This window comes from Bubalus kerabau, chromosome 20 (assembly GCF_029407905.1).
Source record: "Bubalus kerabau isolate K-KA32 ecotype Philippines breed swamp buffalo chromosome 20, PCC_UOA_SB_1v2, whole genome shotgun sequence".
In the NCBI taxonomy this organism is placed as follows: Eukaryota; Metazoa; Chordata; class Mammalia; order Artiodactyla; family Bovidae; genus Bubalus; species Bubalus kerabau.
The window spans coordinates 18,349,887-18,365,746 of record NC_073643.1 but is presented as its reverse complement, the minus strand read 5'-3'; the positions used below and the strand labels follow the sequence as shown (position 1 = coordinate 18,365,746).

The 15,860-nt window shown below is 44.0% G+C and overlaps 1 protein-coding gene across 1 annotated transcript in view; it reads left to right on the top strand.

Moving 5' to 3' along the window:
* The window catches only part of IRAK2 (interleukin 1 receptor associated kinase 2), a 56,800-nt gene extending 42,976 nt beyond the window's left edge, over positions 1 to 13,824 (top strand). Inside the window, exons 9-13 of the mRNA XM_055558431.1 lie at positions 1,581 to 1,776; positions 5,761 to 5,823; positions 8,163 to 8,363; positions 11,516 to 11,807; positions 12,803 to 13,824. Coding sequence (XP_055414406.1) covers positions 1,581 to 1,776; positions 5,761 to 5,823; positions 8,163 to 8,363; positions 11,516 to 11,807; positions 12,803 to 12,915 — 865 coding nt within the window. The 3' untranslated portion in view covers positions 12,916 to 13,824. The remainder of the gene's footprint in view (positions 1 to 1,580; positions 1,777 to 5,760; positions 5,824 to 8,162; positions 8,364 to 11,515; positions 11,808 to 12,802) is intronic.
* Positions 13,825 to 15,860: the final 2,036 nt, after the last annotated feature.

Genomic DNA, 15,860 nt, shown 5'->3' with positions numbered 1-15,860 from the left:
TCTGAGACCTGCTTTCGTTCATGCATCTGTTGTCACAGATCCTGTGACACAGGTTAGGTGTGCACCCCAGCATCTCAGTACCGTGCTCCCAAGACTAGAAACATGGAGAGGGATTCCAGAAGATACCAGAAGATCTGGCAACAGTGACCTCGAAACCATAGCATTCGCACTTCCCCAGAGTTCTGTCCTCTTTTGGCCAGTGGAAGCCTTTTCCTCTTTTCTCCCCCCTGATTTTTATTGAATTGTGCAAACAACTGTTATAGCAATAAAGGAAGTGAAGGGGCAAGAGGTCATCCTGGCCCTGTTACCCTGACTCACCGCGTGGCCGCCATTTCTCTGCTATTCTTCTTTTCTAGCCCTTGCCCACACAGATATCTCAGCCCTAAGATAGCACTATTACCTGATTACCAACTCATAATCTCTTTTCCCCCATGATTTAAACATTTCCTCACGTTGCATGTCATCAATTTTTTGGCACTTCTTGGTCTTCCATTGAAGGTATTTGCCCATAATTTACATAATGGCTCCTAATAGCCAATATTGGAATTGGTGTCTACTTTTTTTGGGTGACAAGACAAAAGGCTTTATTGAAAAGGGGTGTTTAAGTGAACAGCAGCAGGGTCAGGGAACCCGGGAGAACTGACCTCTGTTATCTACTTTTTAAAAACCATTTAGGGTTAGTTTGAATATTTCTTTTAAAGGTTTTGTTATTATTATTTTTTTGATGTAGGTCATTTTTAAGTCTTTATTGAATTTGTTATGATATTGCTTCTGTTTTATATTTTGATTTTTTTGGCCATGAAGCATGTGGGGTCTTAGCTCCCTACCCAGGGATTGAACCTACACACCCTGCATTGGAAGGCGAAATCTTTTTTTTTTTTTTAACTTTCTGTTTTGTATCGGGGTATAGCCGATTAACAATTTTGTGATAGTTTCAGGTAAACAGTGAAGGGACTCAGCCATACATATACATATCCATTCTCCCCCAAAACCCCCTCACGTTGGAAGGTGAAGTCAATCACTGGACCATGAGAGAAGTCCCCAGTTTGAATATTTTTATACATGTAGGTTAGTTTTTAAAAATTAAATTTTTTTCCTTTGGAGTACTTTCTGAGAGTATTCATTCCTGTAGATTAGATGCTTAAGTCTAAGAATGTTTTTACTGTTCGTCTTATTCCCCATGATCTGAGCAGGTTCAGTCCCAAAGAATGCTGATGTTTAGGCTTGAGTCAGCAAAGCCATAGCTGGGGGTTGGAACAGCTTCAGAAGAGATGGAGCCAGTATAGGCTCTGGACTCAGGGCTGACATCCATGGGGATAAGGATGGCCGCACCTCTCTGGCCACCAAATGTCATTCTGGGGCAGCAGGACTGATCTTATCTTCATCCCCATTTGCTGGTGGAGGTGGGCTCCCAATCCCCACCCCCAATCAGGACTGGCTCATAAACTTGTTGAGGGCCTTCAGTGACCTTTGCTGGCTGGCACTGCTCACTACTAAGTTGCTTTCCAAAAGGGTCTCCATGGCAACCTCTTCTTGTCCACCTCCAAACAAGAAGGTTCTCTCTGCCTTCTTTCCCACAGCTCCAATGTTTTGCTAGACCAAAACTTCACCCCCAAGCTGGCTCATTCGATGGCTTACCCGTGTCCTGTCAACAGAACATCAAAATACACCATGATGAAGACCCACCTTTTCCAGGCCTCCACTGCATATCTTCCGGAAGATTTCATCAGAGTGGGGCAGCTGACAAAGCGAGTGGACATATTCAGCTGTGGAATAGTAAGAGCTTCCTTCTGTGCTCAAATCAAGGCCTGCACACATCTGTCCTTCCCATGGCTCCTCTGTAAGCACAAACTAGAAATGTTCCACAAAGTACAGCAGGAGTTGGCAAACTATGGCCCGCAGGTCAGAACTGGACTACAGCCTATTTTCTATGGCCTGTAATTAAGAATAGTTTTTATATTTATAAAACACTGAATAATAACAACAGCAGCAATAATAAAAGAACGTGTGACAGAAATTGTTTGTGGCTCACAAAACCTAAAATATTTACTGTCTAGCCTAGAAAGTAACTATCTCTAGAAGTATTTACTTTCTAAAGAAAGTTTGCCAACCCTTGAAGTAAAGCTCCCTCTCCCCATGAGTGTCCAGATTCTAATAGGTTACAGATAGCTCCTGACTTCCCTGATGTGCATTCAGCCTGCCATCTAATTATCCATCCGCTTGTCTATTTCTTCTTGTTTGTTCATCTGTTTGTTTAGTCCATCTGTCCATCCATCAGTCCAGTTATTATCCAGCCTTTCATGAAACAGCCACCCATCCATTCAGAATCCATCCAGCCATCCAACCCGTGTCCTAATCACCACTGCTGTCCATCATTACTGTGTGCCAGGCACTTGGACTATAAATGTAACTAAAACACAGCCCCTCCCCCAAAAGTTCATGGTCTGAGTCTATCAAATCTCCAAAGCACATTTCTATAAAACACCAGTTCCCTGAGATCTCAATAGGTTTGATGTGTTTAAAGGGTTTCGATGTGTTCAAATAGGTTTGAGAAACGCTGGGTTGAACAAGGTTATGCTTGTTCAAGGAAAAAAAGTTACCACAAAAAATTAACCAGGGCCTTTCATATGGTAATAGTCTTTAACCTGGTAATAGTGAAGCAAGGGTATGCAGCATGTCCCAAATTCCCTTGACTATGGAGCCTTGTTTTCTTAGCATCTCTAAACATCAGAGACCTGGGGATCCCAGTCTGGGAAGTTCAGGCTGAGAAAAGTGACGGTTTCTGGCTGACCTCTGCCTAGAGCCAACAGCTGCATCTTGGCCCTTGCCTTCTCTCTTCGTTTCCAGCCTTAAACTCTGCACTTCCTCTCCCTGACCACAGTCTGTCTGGTTCTTCCACTAATGCCCTTCTTCGGAGCCACCTTCTGCCCTCAGCCCAGCTTCCACATACGAGGTTCTGCTTCCCTCTGTCTCCTGGCGCATCAGCCCTTCTGGTTTACTTGTCCCCCAGTTCTTTCCTGCCTCACCCCCTCCCCACCCCCACCAGCCCCACTGTGGGGGCTGCTCAGTGAGGCTCAGCAGGGTCCTCCTCCCTTAAGAACCAGTGGAACTAAACCCCGAAGCTGCCAGGCACATACAGTGTAGAGCTGAAGAGCATGAGTTTGAGTCCCAGCTCAGCTGCTTTCAGCTGTGTGACCTAGGGTATCACTGATAACTCTGGGCCTCAGGTTTATACTCTGTAAAATGGAGGTAATGATGCATATAGAGATTAATGAGATTCATAAGATAACATATATAAACTGGTTAGCAGAGTATGTTGCATTGATCAATATGATTATTATTATGGGGATTAGTGTTAATTATTATAATTATCCATGCCTTCACACCCTCACTCCTGATTTCTGTTTATGCTTGACTTTTTAACTCAGTTCTTGATGTAACAATTGACTTTCCCTTTCATTCATTCAGTGAGTGCCTACTGGTTCCCTTCAATCTTTTTCTCAGCTCCGCTGCTGATGGATGGTATGATTTTCAACTTTGGTTCTGTTGTGGGGAACACTGCCTTTCTCTGTTGTTATTGTTGTTTTTGTTTATCTTTTTTTTGAATATAGTTGGTTTACAACATTGTGTTAATTTCTGCTATACGGCATAGTGACTCAGTGATACACATATATACATTCTTTTTTATATTCTTTTCCATTGTGATTTATCCAAGGATATTGAATGTAGTTCCCTGTGCTATATAGTAGTAAGTCACTGGTTTTTTTGATGAGCACGAAGTAATTTTTGTAAAAGGCCTGGCACAGGGCCTGCCCTGTGGAAGAGGCAGAGGAAGTTTGTCTGTTCATTTCCTCTTGTTCTTCTCTCCAGTCTTGGCAGGACCTCGACTGGAGTCCCTTTTCTCTTGGCTTCCCTCCGCCAGCTGCAGCGGTGCCTTCTGCTGCCCCCTCCTGGCAGCTGCAGTCTGTTAGTAACGCTGCAGGCCCTTTCAGGGTGGAGGAGGAGTGCTTGGCAGTTGTTCAGTAGCTCAGTCATGTCAGACTCTTTGCGACCCACCCCATGGACTGCAGCACACCAGGCCTCCCTGTCCTTCACTGTCTCCTGGAGCCTGCTCAAACTCATGTCCATCGAGTCAGTGATGCCATCCAACCATCTCGTCCTCTATCGTCCCCTTCTCCTCCTGCCTTCAATCTTGCCCAGCATCAGGGTCTTTTCTAATGAGTTGGCTCTTCACATCAGGTGGCCAAAGTATTGGAGTTTCAGCTTCAGCACCACTCCTTTCAGGATTGATTTCCTTTCGGATTGACTGGTTTGATCTTCTTGCAGTCCAAGGGACTCTCAAGAGTCTTCTCCAACACCAGAGTTCAGTCAGTTCTTTGGTGCTTATCCTTCTTTATGGTCCAAATCTCACATCCATACATGACTACTGGAAAAACCATAGCTTTGACTAGACTGACCTTTGTTGGTAAAGTAATGTCTCTGTTTTTTACTATGCTGTCTAGGTTGGTCATAGCTTTTCTTCCAAGGAGCAAGCATCTTTTAATTTCATGGCTGCAGTCACCATCTGCAGTGATTTTGGAGCCCAAGAAAATTAAGTCTGTCACTCTTTCCATTGTTTCCCCATCTATTTGCCATGAAGTGATGGGACTGGATGCCATGATCTTCATTTTTAAATGTTGAGTTTTAAGTCAGCTTTTTCACTCTCCTCTTTCACCTTCATCAAGGGGCTCTTTAGTTCCTCTTCACTTTCTGCCATGAGGGTGGTATCATCTGCATATCTGAGGTTATTGATATTTCTCCCAGCAATCTTGATTCCAGCTTGTACTTCTTGGCAGTAACTGGACCTTATTCTGTCTTTGAGAGAAGTTGTTGGAGGGAGATTTAACACTAAGCTGGAGTACCCACTCCCTCATATACAGTCATTAGATCACCATGTACCAGATAAGGATACAGGCTCAGATTTTAGTTTCTTGCCCACAGATCACCCCAGCATGTAAGGAACAGAGTCAGAATACGAACCCAGGCCCATGTGACTGGCTAGACTCCGTAGCCAGTGTGCTGTTACCTCTGCTGAGAATTTCTATTCAAAGCAGCTCTCGCATTTATTAAGACACAGATCACAGTTTGTCAGTTTGGTGGTGGCTTACACCAGCTCAGGACTGTGCTCTTTTCATGAATGGATGAATTAATGAGCAAATAATGTTAATAAAAGCCTGTGGATGAAAATGCTATGGATATTGCCAAGATTTTCTGTCTGGAATAGATATCTGCGTGTGGATTCCTCCTTTTCTTGAGATTAACATAGCAGTGCCTGCTTACCATTTTTGATGGGTTTTAAATGAAAATATTTTTAATATATAGTGTGTGTGTATACATATGTGTGCGTGTATACAGATAGATGTTTATTTATATATATATATATATATATATAGAGAGAGAGAGAGAGAGAAGGGGGTGTGTGTGTGTGTGTGTGTGTGTGTATCTATCTGATGGTGATACACACACATTTGGTTTTCATCCTCCTTGCTTTGCTATCAGTTTAAACTTCTCCTAGTGGCTGGGTGATGTGTTTAGCTAGAAAAGGTGTTTAGTGATGTTTACACATTCCAGATTTGGGGCAAGTGTCTATGCTGGCAAATGACAGAGCCAGGCCTGAAGCTCAGACTGTATTCCTGAGAAGAAGCTTCTCTCTTGGCCAGAATCTCCTGTGTGAACTTGTGCGTGTGTGTCTGAACTGTGCTAACTCTGTATTCTCTCCAGGTGTTAGCCGAGGTCCTCACAGGCATCCCTGCGATGGATAACAACCGGAACCCGGTTTACTTGGTAAGGCAACCAACCCCTTCTGGCTCACAGCTATGAGGGGTTGAGGGGTGGGGAGAGCAGGAACCTCCACTGTACCCATCTGTACCCATTTTTATTGCTAATGAGGCCTAAATCCAGGATTTGATTTGTACCTGTGCAAAGCAGCTGTAACCTTCCCCCTTCACCAGCCATAACCTTCCCCCTTCACCAGCCAGACAACAACTACTTTTGCATGAAAATAGAATTTAGAATGTTTGGGGGAAATCCATTTCTTCTGTCTACATGTCAGGCAATCAAATAGGGTTTGTTTGATTTTTTTTTTTTTGGCCACACCGTGCAGTATATGGGCTCAGTTCCCCAAGCAGGGATCAAACCCACGCCCACTGCAATGGAAATACAGTATTAATCTCTGGACCACCAGGGACGTCGTAGCCTTTGTCTTTAAATTGGTGAAAGTAAATTTCAGCCCTTTTAGGTTTCTATAATAATTTCTATTTTGTAGGTTTATAACAACTGTCATTCAAATATACATGTGTATGTGTATAGTGGCAATTTCAGAAATATAATGACATAGCCCAACTCTGTGTTTGACACTTTATATATGCGTATGTGAGTGCTCAGTCATGTCCTACTCTTTGCAACCCCATGGACTATAGCCTGCCAGGCTCCTCTGTAGTATTTTCCAGGCAAAAATACTGTGACCAGTTGCCATTTCCTCCTCCAGGGGATCTTCCCAACCCAGGGATCGAACCCAAGTTTCCTGCGTCTCCTGCACTGGCAAGTGGATTCGGTTGGGAGCTGGTTAAAAAAGTGACGATAGTGGGGACTTCCCTGGTGGTCCAGTGGTTAAGAATCCTCCAGGGAACACAGATTTGATCCCTGGTCCGTGAGCGGGGATCCCACATACCACAAGGGAGCTAAAGGCATGTGCTACAACTTCTGTAGCCTATGAGCCCTAGAGCTTGTACTCTGCAACAAGAGAGTCATCATGATGAAAAGCCCTTGTGCACCCTGAGCAGAGCGTAGCCCGCATTCACCCCAACTATGGAAAGCCCGCATGCAGCAATGAAGGCCCAGCACAGCCAAAAATAAATAAATAAAGAATGCCAATAGGGACTTTCCTGCTGGTCTGGTGGTTAAGACTTCACACTTCCATGGGATAAGACCCATGATTTCGTTGGCAGTAGCCAACTGGGGAGCGTCTCCTTACACCATTCCTTCAGGGCAATCACTGTACAGGTTCTCATTTGTTTCAGATGGTGTATTAATTTCCTATATTTAATCTATTTAATCAATACAAGTAATATATTTATAACCTATTTATATAAGTAAATGCATACATGCAAAATGTATCGTGTAACATATAATTTATGCTATACAAATATATCTATATATTTATATAGTAATATATCTATTGTTATTTGTATAGCATATCTTCTGTTTTATGCATAGTTCAGATTTGTGCTAAGTAGCATAAAATATAACATGTAGTACAAAATTTATAAAATATAAAAATATACATAGTATTATTTATATAGTACATCTCCTATTAAATATGTATGGGCCAGAATCCTACATCCTAACATTTTCCTGTAAATGTTAATAAGGTAGGTTATTAGTATAATTATACTATATTGTACTATATTGGTATAATTATGCTATACTGTACTATATAAATGATAGCTATTATTACTATTAATTACAATTACTAACGAGATCAGTCCTGGGTGTTCTTTGGAAGGAATGATGCTAAAGCTGAAACTCCAATACTTTGGCCACCTTATGCCAAGAGTTGACTCATTGAAAAGACCCTGATGCTGGGAGGGATTGGGGGCAGGAGGAGAAGGGGATGACAGAGGATGAGATGGCTGGATGGCATCACGGACTCAATGGATGTGAGTTTGAGTGAACTCCGGGAGTTGGTGTTGGACAGGGAGGCCTGGCGTGCTGCGATTCATAGGGTCACAAAGAGTCGTACACGACTGAGCGACTGAACTGAACTGAATAGAGCATTGAATGTTGATTCTGTGTCAAGTACCACACTTTATGCACTATGTCTTCTAATTTGTGTTTATCTTATTCCCATTTTCCTGATGAAGCAACCCAGGCCTAGAAAGGTTAAGCCCCTGTGTGATGATATGAGTGTGCTATGAAATGCCCTGTACATGTGGGGAATTTAGCCGTTCTCCAGTTCTTGCTGTTTTACTTGTTTCTGGGATCCTCGCAATTATTTTTTAAAAACCATGTTGGTTTTCGGAGTGTTTGCAGCTCTGGTGCCATCCTGGAGGTGGGTGGGGCACATGTGTTTGGACCCCATACCCCTGGACCTCACATGGGGGTGTTTCCACTCTTTCCAACAGAAGGATTTACTGCTCCATGAAATTCCCAGCAGCATCACATCGCTCTGCTCCAGGAAGATGGGTGTGGAGAAAGAGATGGCAAAGGAGATCTGCAAGAAATACCTGGAGAAGAGAGCAGGGAGGCTGCCGGAGGCCCACGCCGAGGCCTTGGTCATGGCCGCCTGCCTCTGTCTGCGGAGGCGCAACGCCAGCCTGGCAGAGGTAAGCCTGAAGCTCAGCCCTTCCCTAGCAATGAGCCCTGTCTGTGAGTCGGCTTTACCAGGGGCTCATTACGATCCCTTTACCAGTCCCTTCACCGAGAAGTGATTTCATGATTCAGAGCCACATTTAGTGGCAAACAGCAGTGTCTGCTGGAGCTGACAGCAGCTAAGCTGGAGTCAGAGGTCCTGAGGGTGCCTCGGACCATACTCTCAGATGTAACAGAAGTCCATCTGTTTTCTCTGAACCTTCTTTATTCCTCATCCTCTCTGTGGGCCCCTTTTCCTTCCCTTCATCCTCTTGGTCAGGGGATACAGCCATTTTCATTTACATGTCATAGTTCTGTTTTCACTAAGGGGCCAAGTCTCCAGGTCCCAATTTCAACCTCTTAGTGACAGAAACTCATTGGCTTAGCTAGAGTCAGGTGTCCACCTGTTGGCAATCAGGTAAGGTAGGAGTTCAGTATATAAACCTCCTAGCCAGGGGGTCAAGACTGGCAGTTGGCAGGGCCAAGTCCCAGAGAAAGGGATCATTTCTTAGCCCATGGACTAGGCAGACACACCAGAAATCAATCACCACAGCAGATAAAACATTTTCCTATGGCTAGGATATGCAGAGGTGGTTTCCATGGTAGTAGGTATAAATTTGGGGACCAAATTTGCTATGTCTTTTTAAGACAAAATAACTCTCTGAGAGGGCTCTTAGAGGTTATCCCACTGAGTGATTTTGAAGTGGTGTCTGGCAGAGAGGGGCTCCTTTTGGAGCACCTTTTAGCAGAAAGAGAGCTGCAAGCCCTACCCACGACTCCAACCAGATATCCATTGTCACTTCTCATAACTGTATTGGGTTCTTAGTATTTTATTTGAGGAAAGGGTTTGGTAGCTGGAACAGCAACCACCACCACAAAGCCTTCAAACACCAATGCTTACAGCCAAGCCTCCCATTTTACAGATGAAGTCAAGACCCAGAGAAGGGGGGATGAGGCCAGAGGGATTTTGGGTCAGAGCCCTCTGGACTCCTGGCTCAGCCTCAGGGTCACCATCTTTGGCACCAGGGTGTGGCAGGAGCCAGAGACCAAGTCCCGACTCTCAGCCTGGGCTGGCTTCAGCTACCTGAGTGCATTCGAGTATTGAGCAGTGGCATGCTGGACCCTGGGGATAAATGGGGAACAAGGCAAGCCCAGTTCCGCTTTCCTGGAGTTCACAGACATTGTGCAGTAACTGTCTGATGAGTGGTGTATGACAGGGGAGCCCCAGCCAGGACTTTCCCAAAGAAGTAATATGTAAGCAAATGAAGAGCAATCCAAGCAGAAGGAACAATGCATGCAAATAGCCTGAGTTGGGTGAGAGCCCAGCAAGATCAGGGGCCTGGTAGAAGGCCAGAGTGGCTAGAACACAGAGTACATGGGGCAGAGTGCTTTGTGATGAGGCTTCTGGGGAAAAAACCTAACAGTAGAGGGCTTTGCAGGCACAGTCAGGATGTTGAGAAAGTCCCTGGGGGTATTAAGCAGGAGCAGAACATAATCAGACTTATGCTTTAAAAAGATCTCTTTCCCTCAACATTCATTCTTTTTATTCTTTTGTTCAGGGTATCAGAGTACATTCAAAGAAAGCTGCTATGATGAGGAGACTCCAAAATAAGGGAGATAGAAATTTGTTCTTTTTAGCTCAAGAGTTTGAATGTTGGCAGTCCAGAGCTGATGTGGCAGTGTTGCAGTATTAGGGATTCAGGCTCCTGTATTATGGCTCTGCTGTCCTTATCATGTGGCTTCCATGTCAGAGTCCAAGAAGGCTGCTGTAGCTCAGGCCATCACATTTACATTCCAACCGCTGAAAGGGAGTTTAAGAGGAGAACATATCCTCTTCTTTTTAAGGGTGTGACTTGGAAATGCACACATCACTTTTTCTCACACCCCATAGGCCAGAACCGAGTTATGTAGTTTTGTAGTTTTTAGCTTGACAAATAATTACTGGGTACATCCTGTGAAGATTTATCTGAAAAGGTAACATTTGAACTGGGCCTTGAAGCCCGAGGAAGCATTTGCTATGTAGAATAAAAGGGACAGGGCACTATACGTATACACAAAGGAATGAGAAACGGTCCTTGTCCCCAGGATTTCACAACCAAGCTAGGAAGATGAGAGATCAGTAAGGCCTGGACTTGAAATCAAGCAGACTTGGGTTTAGTGGTCAGCTCTGCCACTCACTGACTGGGTGACCTTAGGCAAGGAACTTAACCTCTCTGATCTTTTAAATTTTTATTTATAAAAACTCATTGTATGTCGTGTGTCAAAGGTGCTGTGTAAATTGCAAGGCACTGAGCAACTGAGATGTGTTATTTTTACTAAGGGTAGGTTTGTGTGCCATTTGTATGAGAGAGAGTATGTGTGTAAGGAAAAAATATTTCTTCCCTGCCTGCCTTTAATCTTCCTAACCTCCCTAACCAGAAAAGCCCTCAGGTGCAGTATCTATATTACTTAGGGCATTTCTAGTTGAAAGTGATAGAAACTCAATTCAAATTCTTAGATACAGACACATAGGCATGTAAACAGAAAGAGAAAGAGAAGGGAGCCTGTGAATGAGCGATTTATTGGCTCATTTAGCCACACCACAGGCAGGATAGGCATTGCTGGGGCAGCTAGGCCCAGGGTCTCAACCAGCAAAAGTACAACAATTTGAATCTCTTGTGCCTGTGGCCCCTGTGCTCACTCTCTCTACCCCCGCACACCACCCCCATCTCTAGCCCCTGCTTTACTCTGTGTGGGAGCTTCATTTTCTCCTACTGTAAACACGTTTTCTTTGTGAGGCGGGGAATCTGGCTGTGCCACTGGGAAGGAAAAGACAGTATTTCCTCAGTAAATGTTAGGTGCAAGAGTCCCAGAGAAGGATCTGATTGGCCTACTTGGGTCACATGCCCAAATCTGGACCAATCATTAAGGTCACAGGGATGAGATCAACCCATCTGGGTCATGTGCTGAGGTGGACGGTGATGAGGTCAGCTCTTTTCAAAGGAAGGATGCTGTTCTTCCAGCCAAAGCCACACTCATTTAGTTTTTCAGTATCTCTCTCTCTTTCTCCCCCGCTGCCTGGGAGATCTGTTAGATTTTTAATTTCAGAAAGAATTCCTGATGAGTGCTCTCGTCTCTCTTCCCCAAGGTGTGTAGCTCCGTGGCCGCTGTGGAAGAGCAGTTGAGAGGTCAGGAGACCTCGCTCCCGTGTAGTGGGCTTTCTGAGGGCACAGGGTCTTCCTCCAACACCCCAGAAGAAACAGATGACGTGGACAATTCCAGCTTCGATGCCTCCTACTCCATGAGGGCTGCACCCTGGGCTGGGACTGCCTCCTTGCCTCCCCTGACAGTGGATGAGGAAGGCATGCTGCTTGCTGGTGGAGCAGTGGAAGCTGACTCCTCTGCTGAGGCCTGTGCCCCTCCAGAGCCTCCCCAGGATGGTAAGCGTGGTGTCTCAGTGTTTATACATGGTCATTTATGTCCCTTAACTCAGCCTATCATTTATTCCTTTTCTCCCTCATTCATGCATTAATATGGTTATTCACCTGTCCACCTGCCAGCTGACTGGATTAAGAGTGTCATCCTCCTTTTCCCCCCAGCCCCAATGTCCAGTCCCTCACTCAGGCCTCTCTACTGACCTAAATATCCTTCACCTCCATCTGCTTCTCTGCATTGCCTGTCCCTGTAACCCTCCCCCTCATCTAAACTACTCTCCTCTTGCTGGGTGACTGTACAGCCTCCCTGTGGCCTCCCTGATCTGCTCTGGTCCCTCACCAGTTCTTCTTCCAGGGACCAGCCACTGTGGTTTTTTAAAAACAACTCCTGTCACCCCTCGTTTAAAGCCCTTCTGTGGTTCCCCATTGCACTTAGAGACCAAGTAAAAACTTTCCCTTGGGACTAGCAAAGCTCCTTGTGGTCTGTCACCACCTGCCTTTTCATTCTCACTTCACACCTTGCCAGCTGCTTCCAAAGATACTTTCTATTTCTGCCTCCTGGGTCCAAATACACCAGGTTCCTTCTGAAATAAACATTCAGAAGGCCTTTACAATTCAGCATCCTCTTCCCCTAGTAAACGTGGCTCTGTGAGTGTCTCAGACTCTGACCTTTCCTGTTGTTCCTCTTCCTACATGGAGGTGAGAGGAAAAAGAGAGAGTGTAAGCTTCATTCTAACACTGTCCCCCACTTCCAGGGGAGAAACATGGAAGCCCTTCCTCTCTGAAAGGCAGGGGTAGGTGGCAGTTTTTCCCTGCAAAGGCAGAAGCAGTGGCAATGCTCATTCCACTTAGGCCTGATTCAGAACCCCAATTTAAGTGAAAAACTCTGACCAAGTCTGACTTTCTTAGAATTACAATAATAGTAACTATTTCCAGCTATCAGTAGTTGCAAAAGGTATTTACGTTTTGTTCAAGTTGCTTTTCTTTACATTGAATGTCAGCTACAGAGACCTCGTGGAAAATCGAGATCAATGAGGCCAAAAGGAAACTCATGGAGAATATCCTGCTTTACAAAGAAGAGAAACTGGATAGCATTGAGCTTTTTGGCCCCTGATGACTTGAACACAGCTGAGGACCCTCGTCCTCCATTAGAAAGATGAACATCAGATCAAGAAAAAGATCTAAGGAAGAATCGCGATCTCCCAGGAAACACCAAACATCAGCTTCCCTTGGGTCAGGCGAAGAGACACTTGCACTTTTCCAGAGTGAGTCAGGGGAGATAGGACTCAGCTTTCCAAGACACACAAATCCATGCAGTCCTCTTCCTTTCTGGGATTTGTCAATAAGAGCTCTGGGTTATCAGGCCACTAAAGTGGAAACCCTGGTACATGAGCCCAGGATGTGGGCAATTTTGTGGTTCTGGGGAGTATGTGATGATAACCACCCCCGCAGATGCCGTTTCCTGGCTCTCACCCTCGACAACCACTGGAGCATTCTGAGTGCTGATGGCACTTTCCGAAGCTAAGCTCTCTAGGTCATATTTGCCACCAGCTGCCTGCAAACTTCCGTGACCTCAAAGACTTTCAACTTGCGCCCCAGTTCACAGTTCTTCACTCCTTCCTCAAGGTCTCAAGTTTTACACAAGCTAGACACTTGGCAGAAGGCTCTGGAGATTTCCCTGTTTTCTCTTTTGGAAATCTTGCAACTCACAGATATTTATTTAATGCTTACTCTGCACCTTTATTTTCCCACCCCACTAACGCTAATAATTTAAATGGAGCTGTTATTTAGAGAGTATGTGTTATTTATGGCTGGATGAAGAACCAGAGGAACTAGTTTCATGATTGATTCTGCTGCTAATTAAGTCTAGCATTTAATTTCTGAGACCTCAGTTTCCTTGTAAGTAACATGCATTCATTCATTCTCCCTCCCTGGGCTGTTGGGGAGGAAGAGGTAGAGACATGGCTACAGAAATACTTGGAAAATGCACATCTTGTTTTATTAAATAAATTTTTAAAAAGGACATTAAGTGTCTACTTTTGTTATTCAACTAACATTTATGCAATGGGTTTATTTCTTAAAAGTCATGTTGCAAGTCTTTTTGTTAAAATGCTAGTTTAAATTCAGTGTATCCTATTTTAAATAAGCCTAATATAGTGATTTTTTTATTTTGTAAGATAAAAACACATTGGGAAAGCTAATGTGTATCATAATTAGTTGCGTGTCCAGATGATATGGAGAAGTTTCTCTGCATCCATGAGTGGTATAGTGAGGTAGCTAAGAGGTTGGGCGCTGGCTCTAAAATGTTGGCTAATAGTTGGATGATCTTGGGCCAAATTATGGAGTTACTTTGAGCCTCTGTTTCCTCATCTGTACAATGGGGGAAGATAAAAAGTACCAGTTTCATAGGTTTGATAGTAAAAGGGCATTCAACAGCCCCCCAGCAAGGTCAGCTTTGTACTAGTACATAAGAAATCTGAGTGGGCTCCAGCCTAGGTGGACAGTGATTTCTACTGACACCTTTGTCTTAAGCTCTGGTGGCTGTGAGGATTCAACTAGAGTCTGTGTTATGTACCCCAAAAAGGACCTGAGATGTGGTAAGCACCTTCAAATTATGAACAGTATGTTTCCAAAGCATTTTGAGCAATAGAGGACAGTTGCCGATTGGGTAATGTTTCCATATGACCCAGAAATTCCACTCCTATGTATCTAAGAAATGAAAACATGTTCATACAAAAACTTGCACACCAGTTTTTATAACAGCAATATCCATGATAGCCAAAAGGTAGAAACAACCCAAATGTCCCATCAACAGAATGTGTGGCATATGCATACAATGGAATTGTATTCAACCATAAAACATGAAGTACTGATGCAACATGGGTGAACTTGAAAAGATAATGCTGCTACTGTTAAGTCCCTTCAGTCGTGTCCAACTCTGTGCGACCCCATAGACGGCAGTCCACCAGGCTCCCCCATCCCTGGGATTCTCCAGGCAAGAACACTGGAGTGGGTTGCCATTTCCTTCTCCAATGCATGAAAGTGAAAAGTTAAAGTGAAATCACTCAGTCGTGTCTGACTCTTAGTGACCCCATGGACTGCAGCCTACCAGGGTCCTCTATCAATGGGATTTTCCAGGCAAGAGTACTGGAGCGGGATGCCATTTCCTTCTCCAATGCATGAAAGTGAAAAGTGAAAGTGAAGTCACTCAGTCGTGTCCGACTCTTAGCGACCCCATGGACTTCAGCCCACCAGGCTCCTCTGTCCATGGGATTTTCCAGGCAAGAGTACTGGAGTGGGGTGCCATTGCCTTCTCCAAAAGATAATGCTAAGAGAAGCCAAACATATATACTTCCATTTTTGTGAAATGTCCAGAACAGGCAAATCCACAGAGACAGAAATTAGGAGTGTGTGTATGGGGGAGCAGGGAGTGGTTTGGGGAGGGAAGTGGTAATGATCACAAGATTTTAGAGTGATGAAATGTTCCAAAATTAGATTATGGTGATGGTTGCACAACTTTAAATATACTAAAATAGAATTATATATTGGTCAACTTTATGGTATGTAAATTATATCTCAATCAAATTATTAGAAGCACACTGAGTGGTTACTCACAGACATAAAAAATTTTGTATCTTGAGGCTCCACTTCTCATTTTTTACTACACACAGGGGTTTTTCATTTATTCTGGATCCTGTTTTTTCTTGTCTTTCTTGGCTATTCTTCCTCAACAGTATATTTGGAGCATTTCCTTCTTTTTGCCTGCTATTCCATTGTATGGTTATTCTGTAATTTATGCAACTAACTTCACTTGCTGGATACTGAGATTGTTTTCATTCTTCCTGCAACCAAACCTTCCAAACAGGTTACATCAGTATAAGCTCAGTTGGTGATGTATGGGAGTGCATTTCTGCACATCCTCAACTACAGAGAATATCATCATGCTTTTTGATCACTGCTAACCTAATGGGTGAAAACATAATTTTATTTGTACTCATTAAATAATTCAACATGGAGCCATTTTTTCATATGGCAACATGAAATTTAATCAATTTTGTG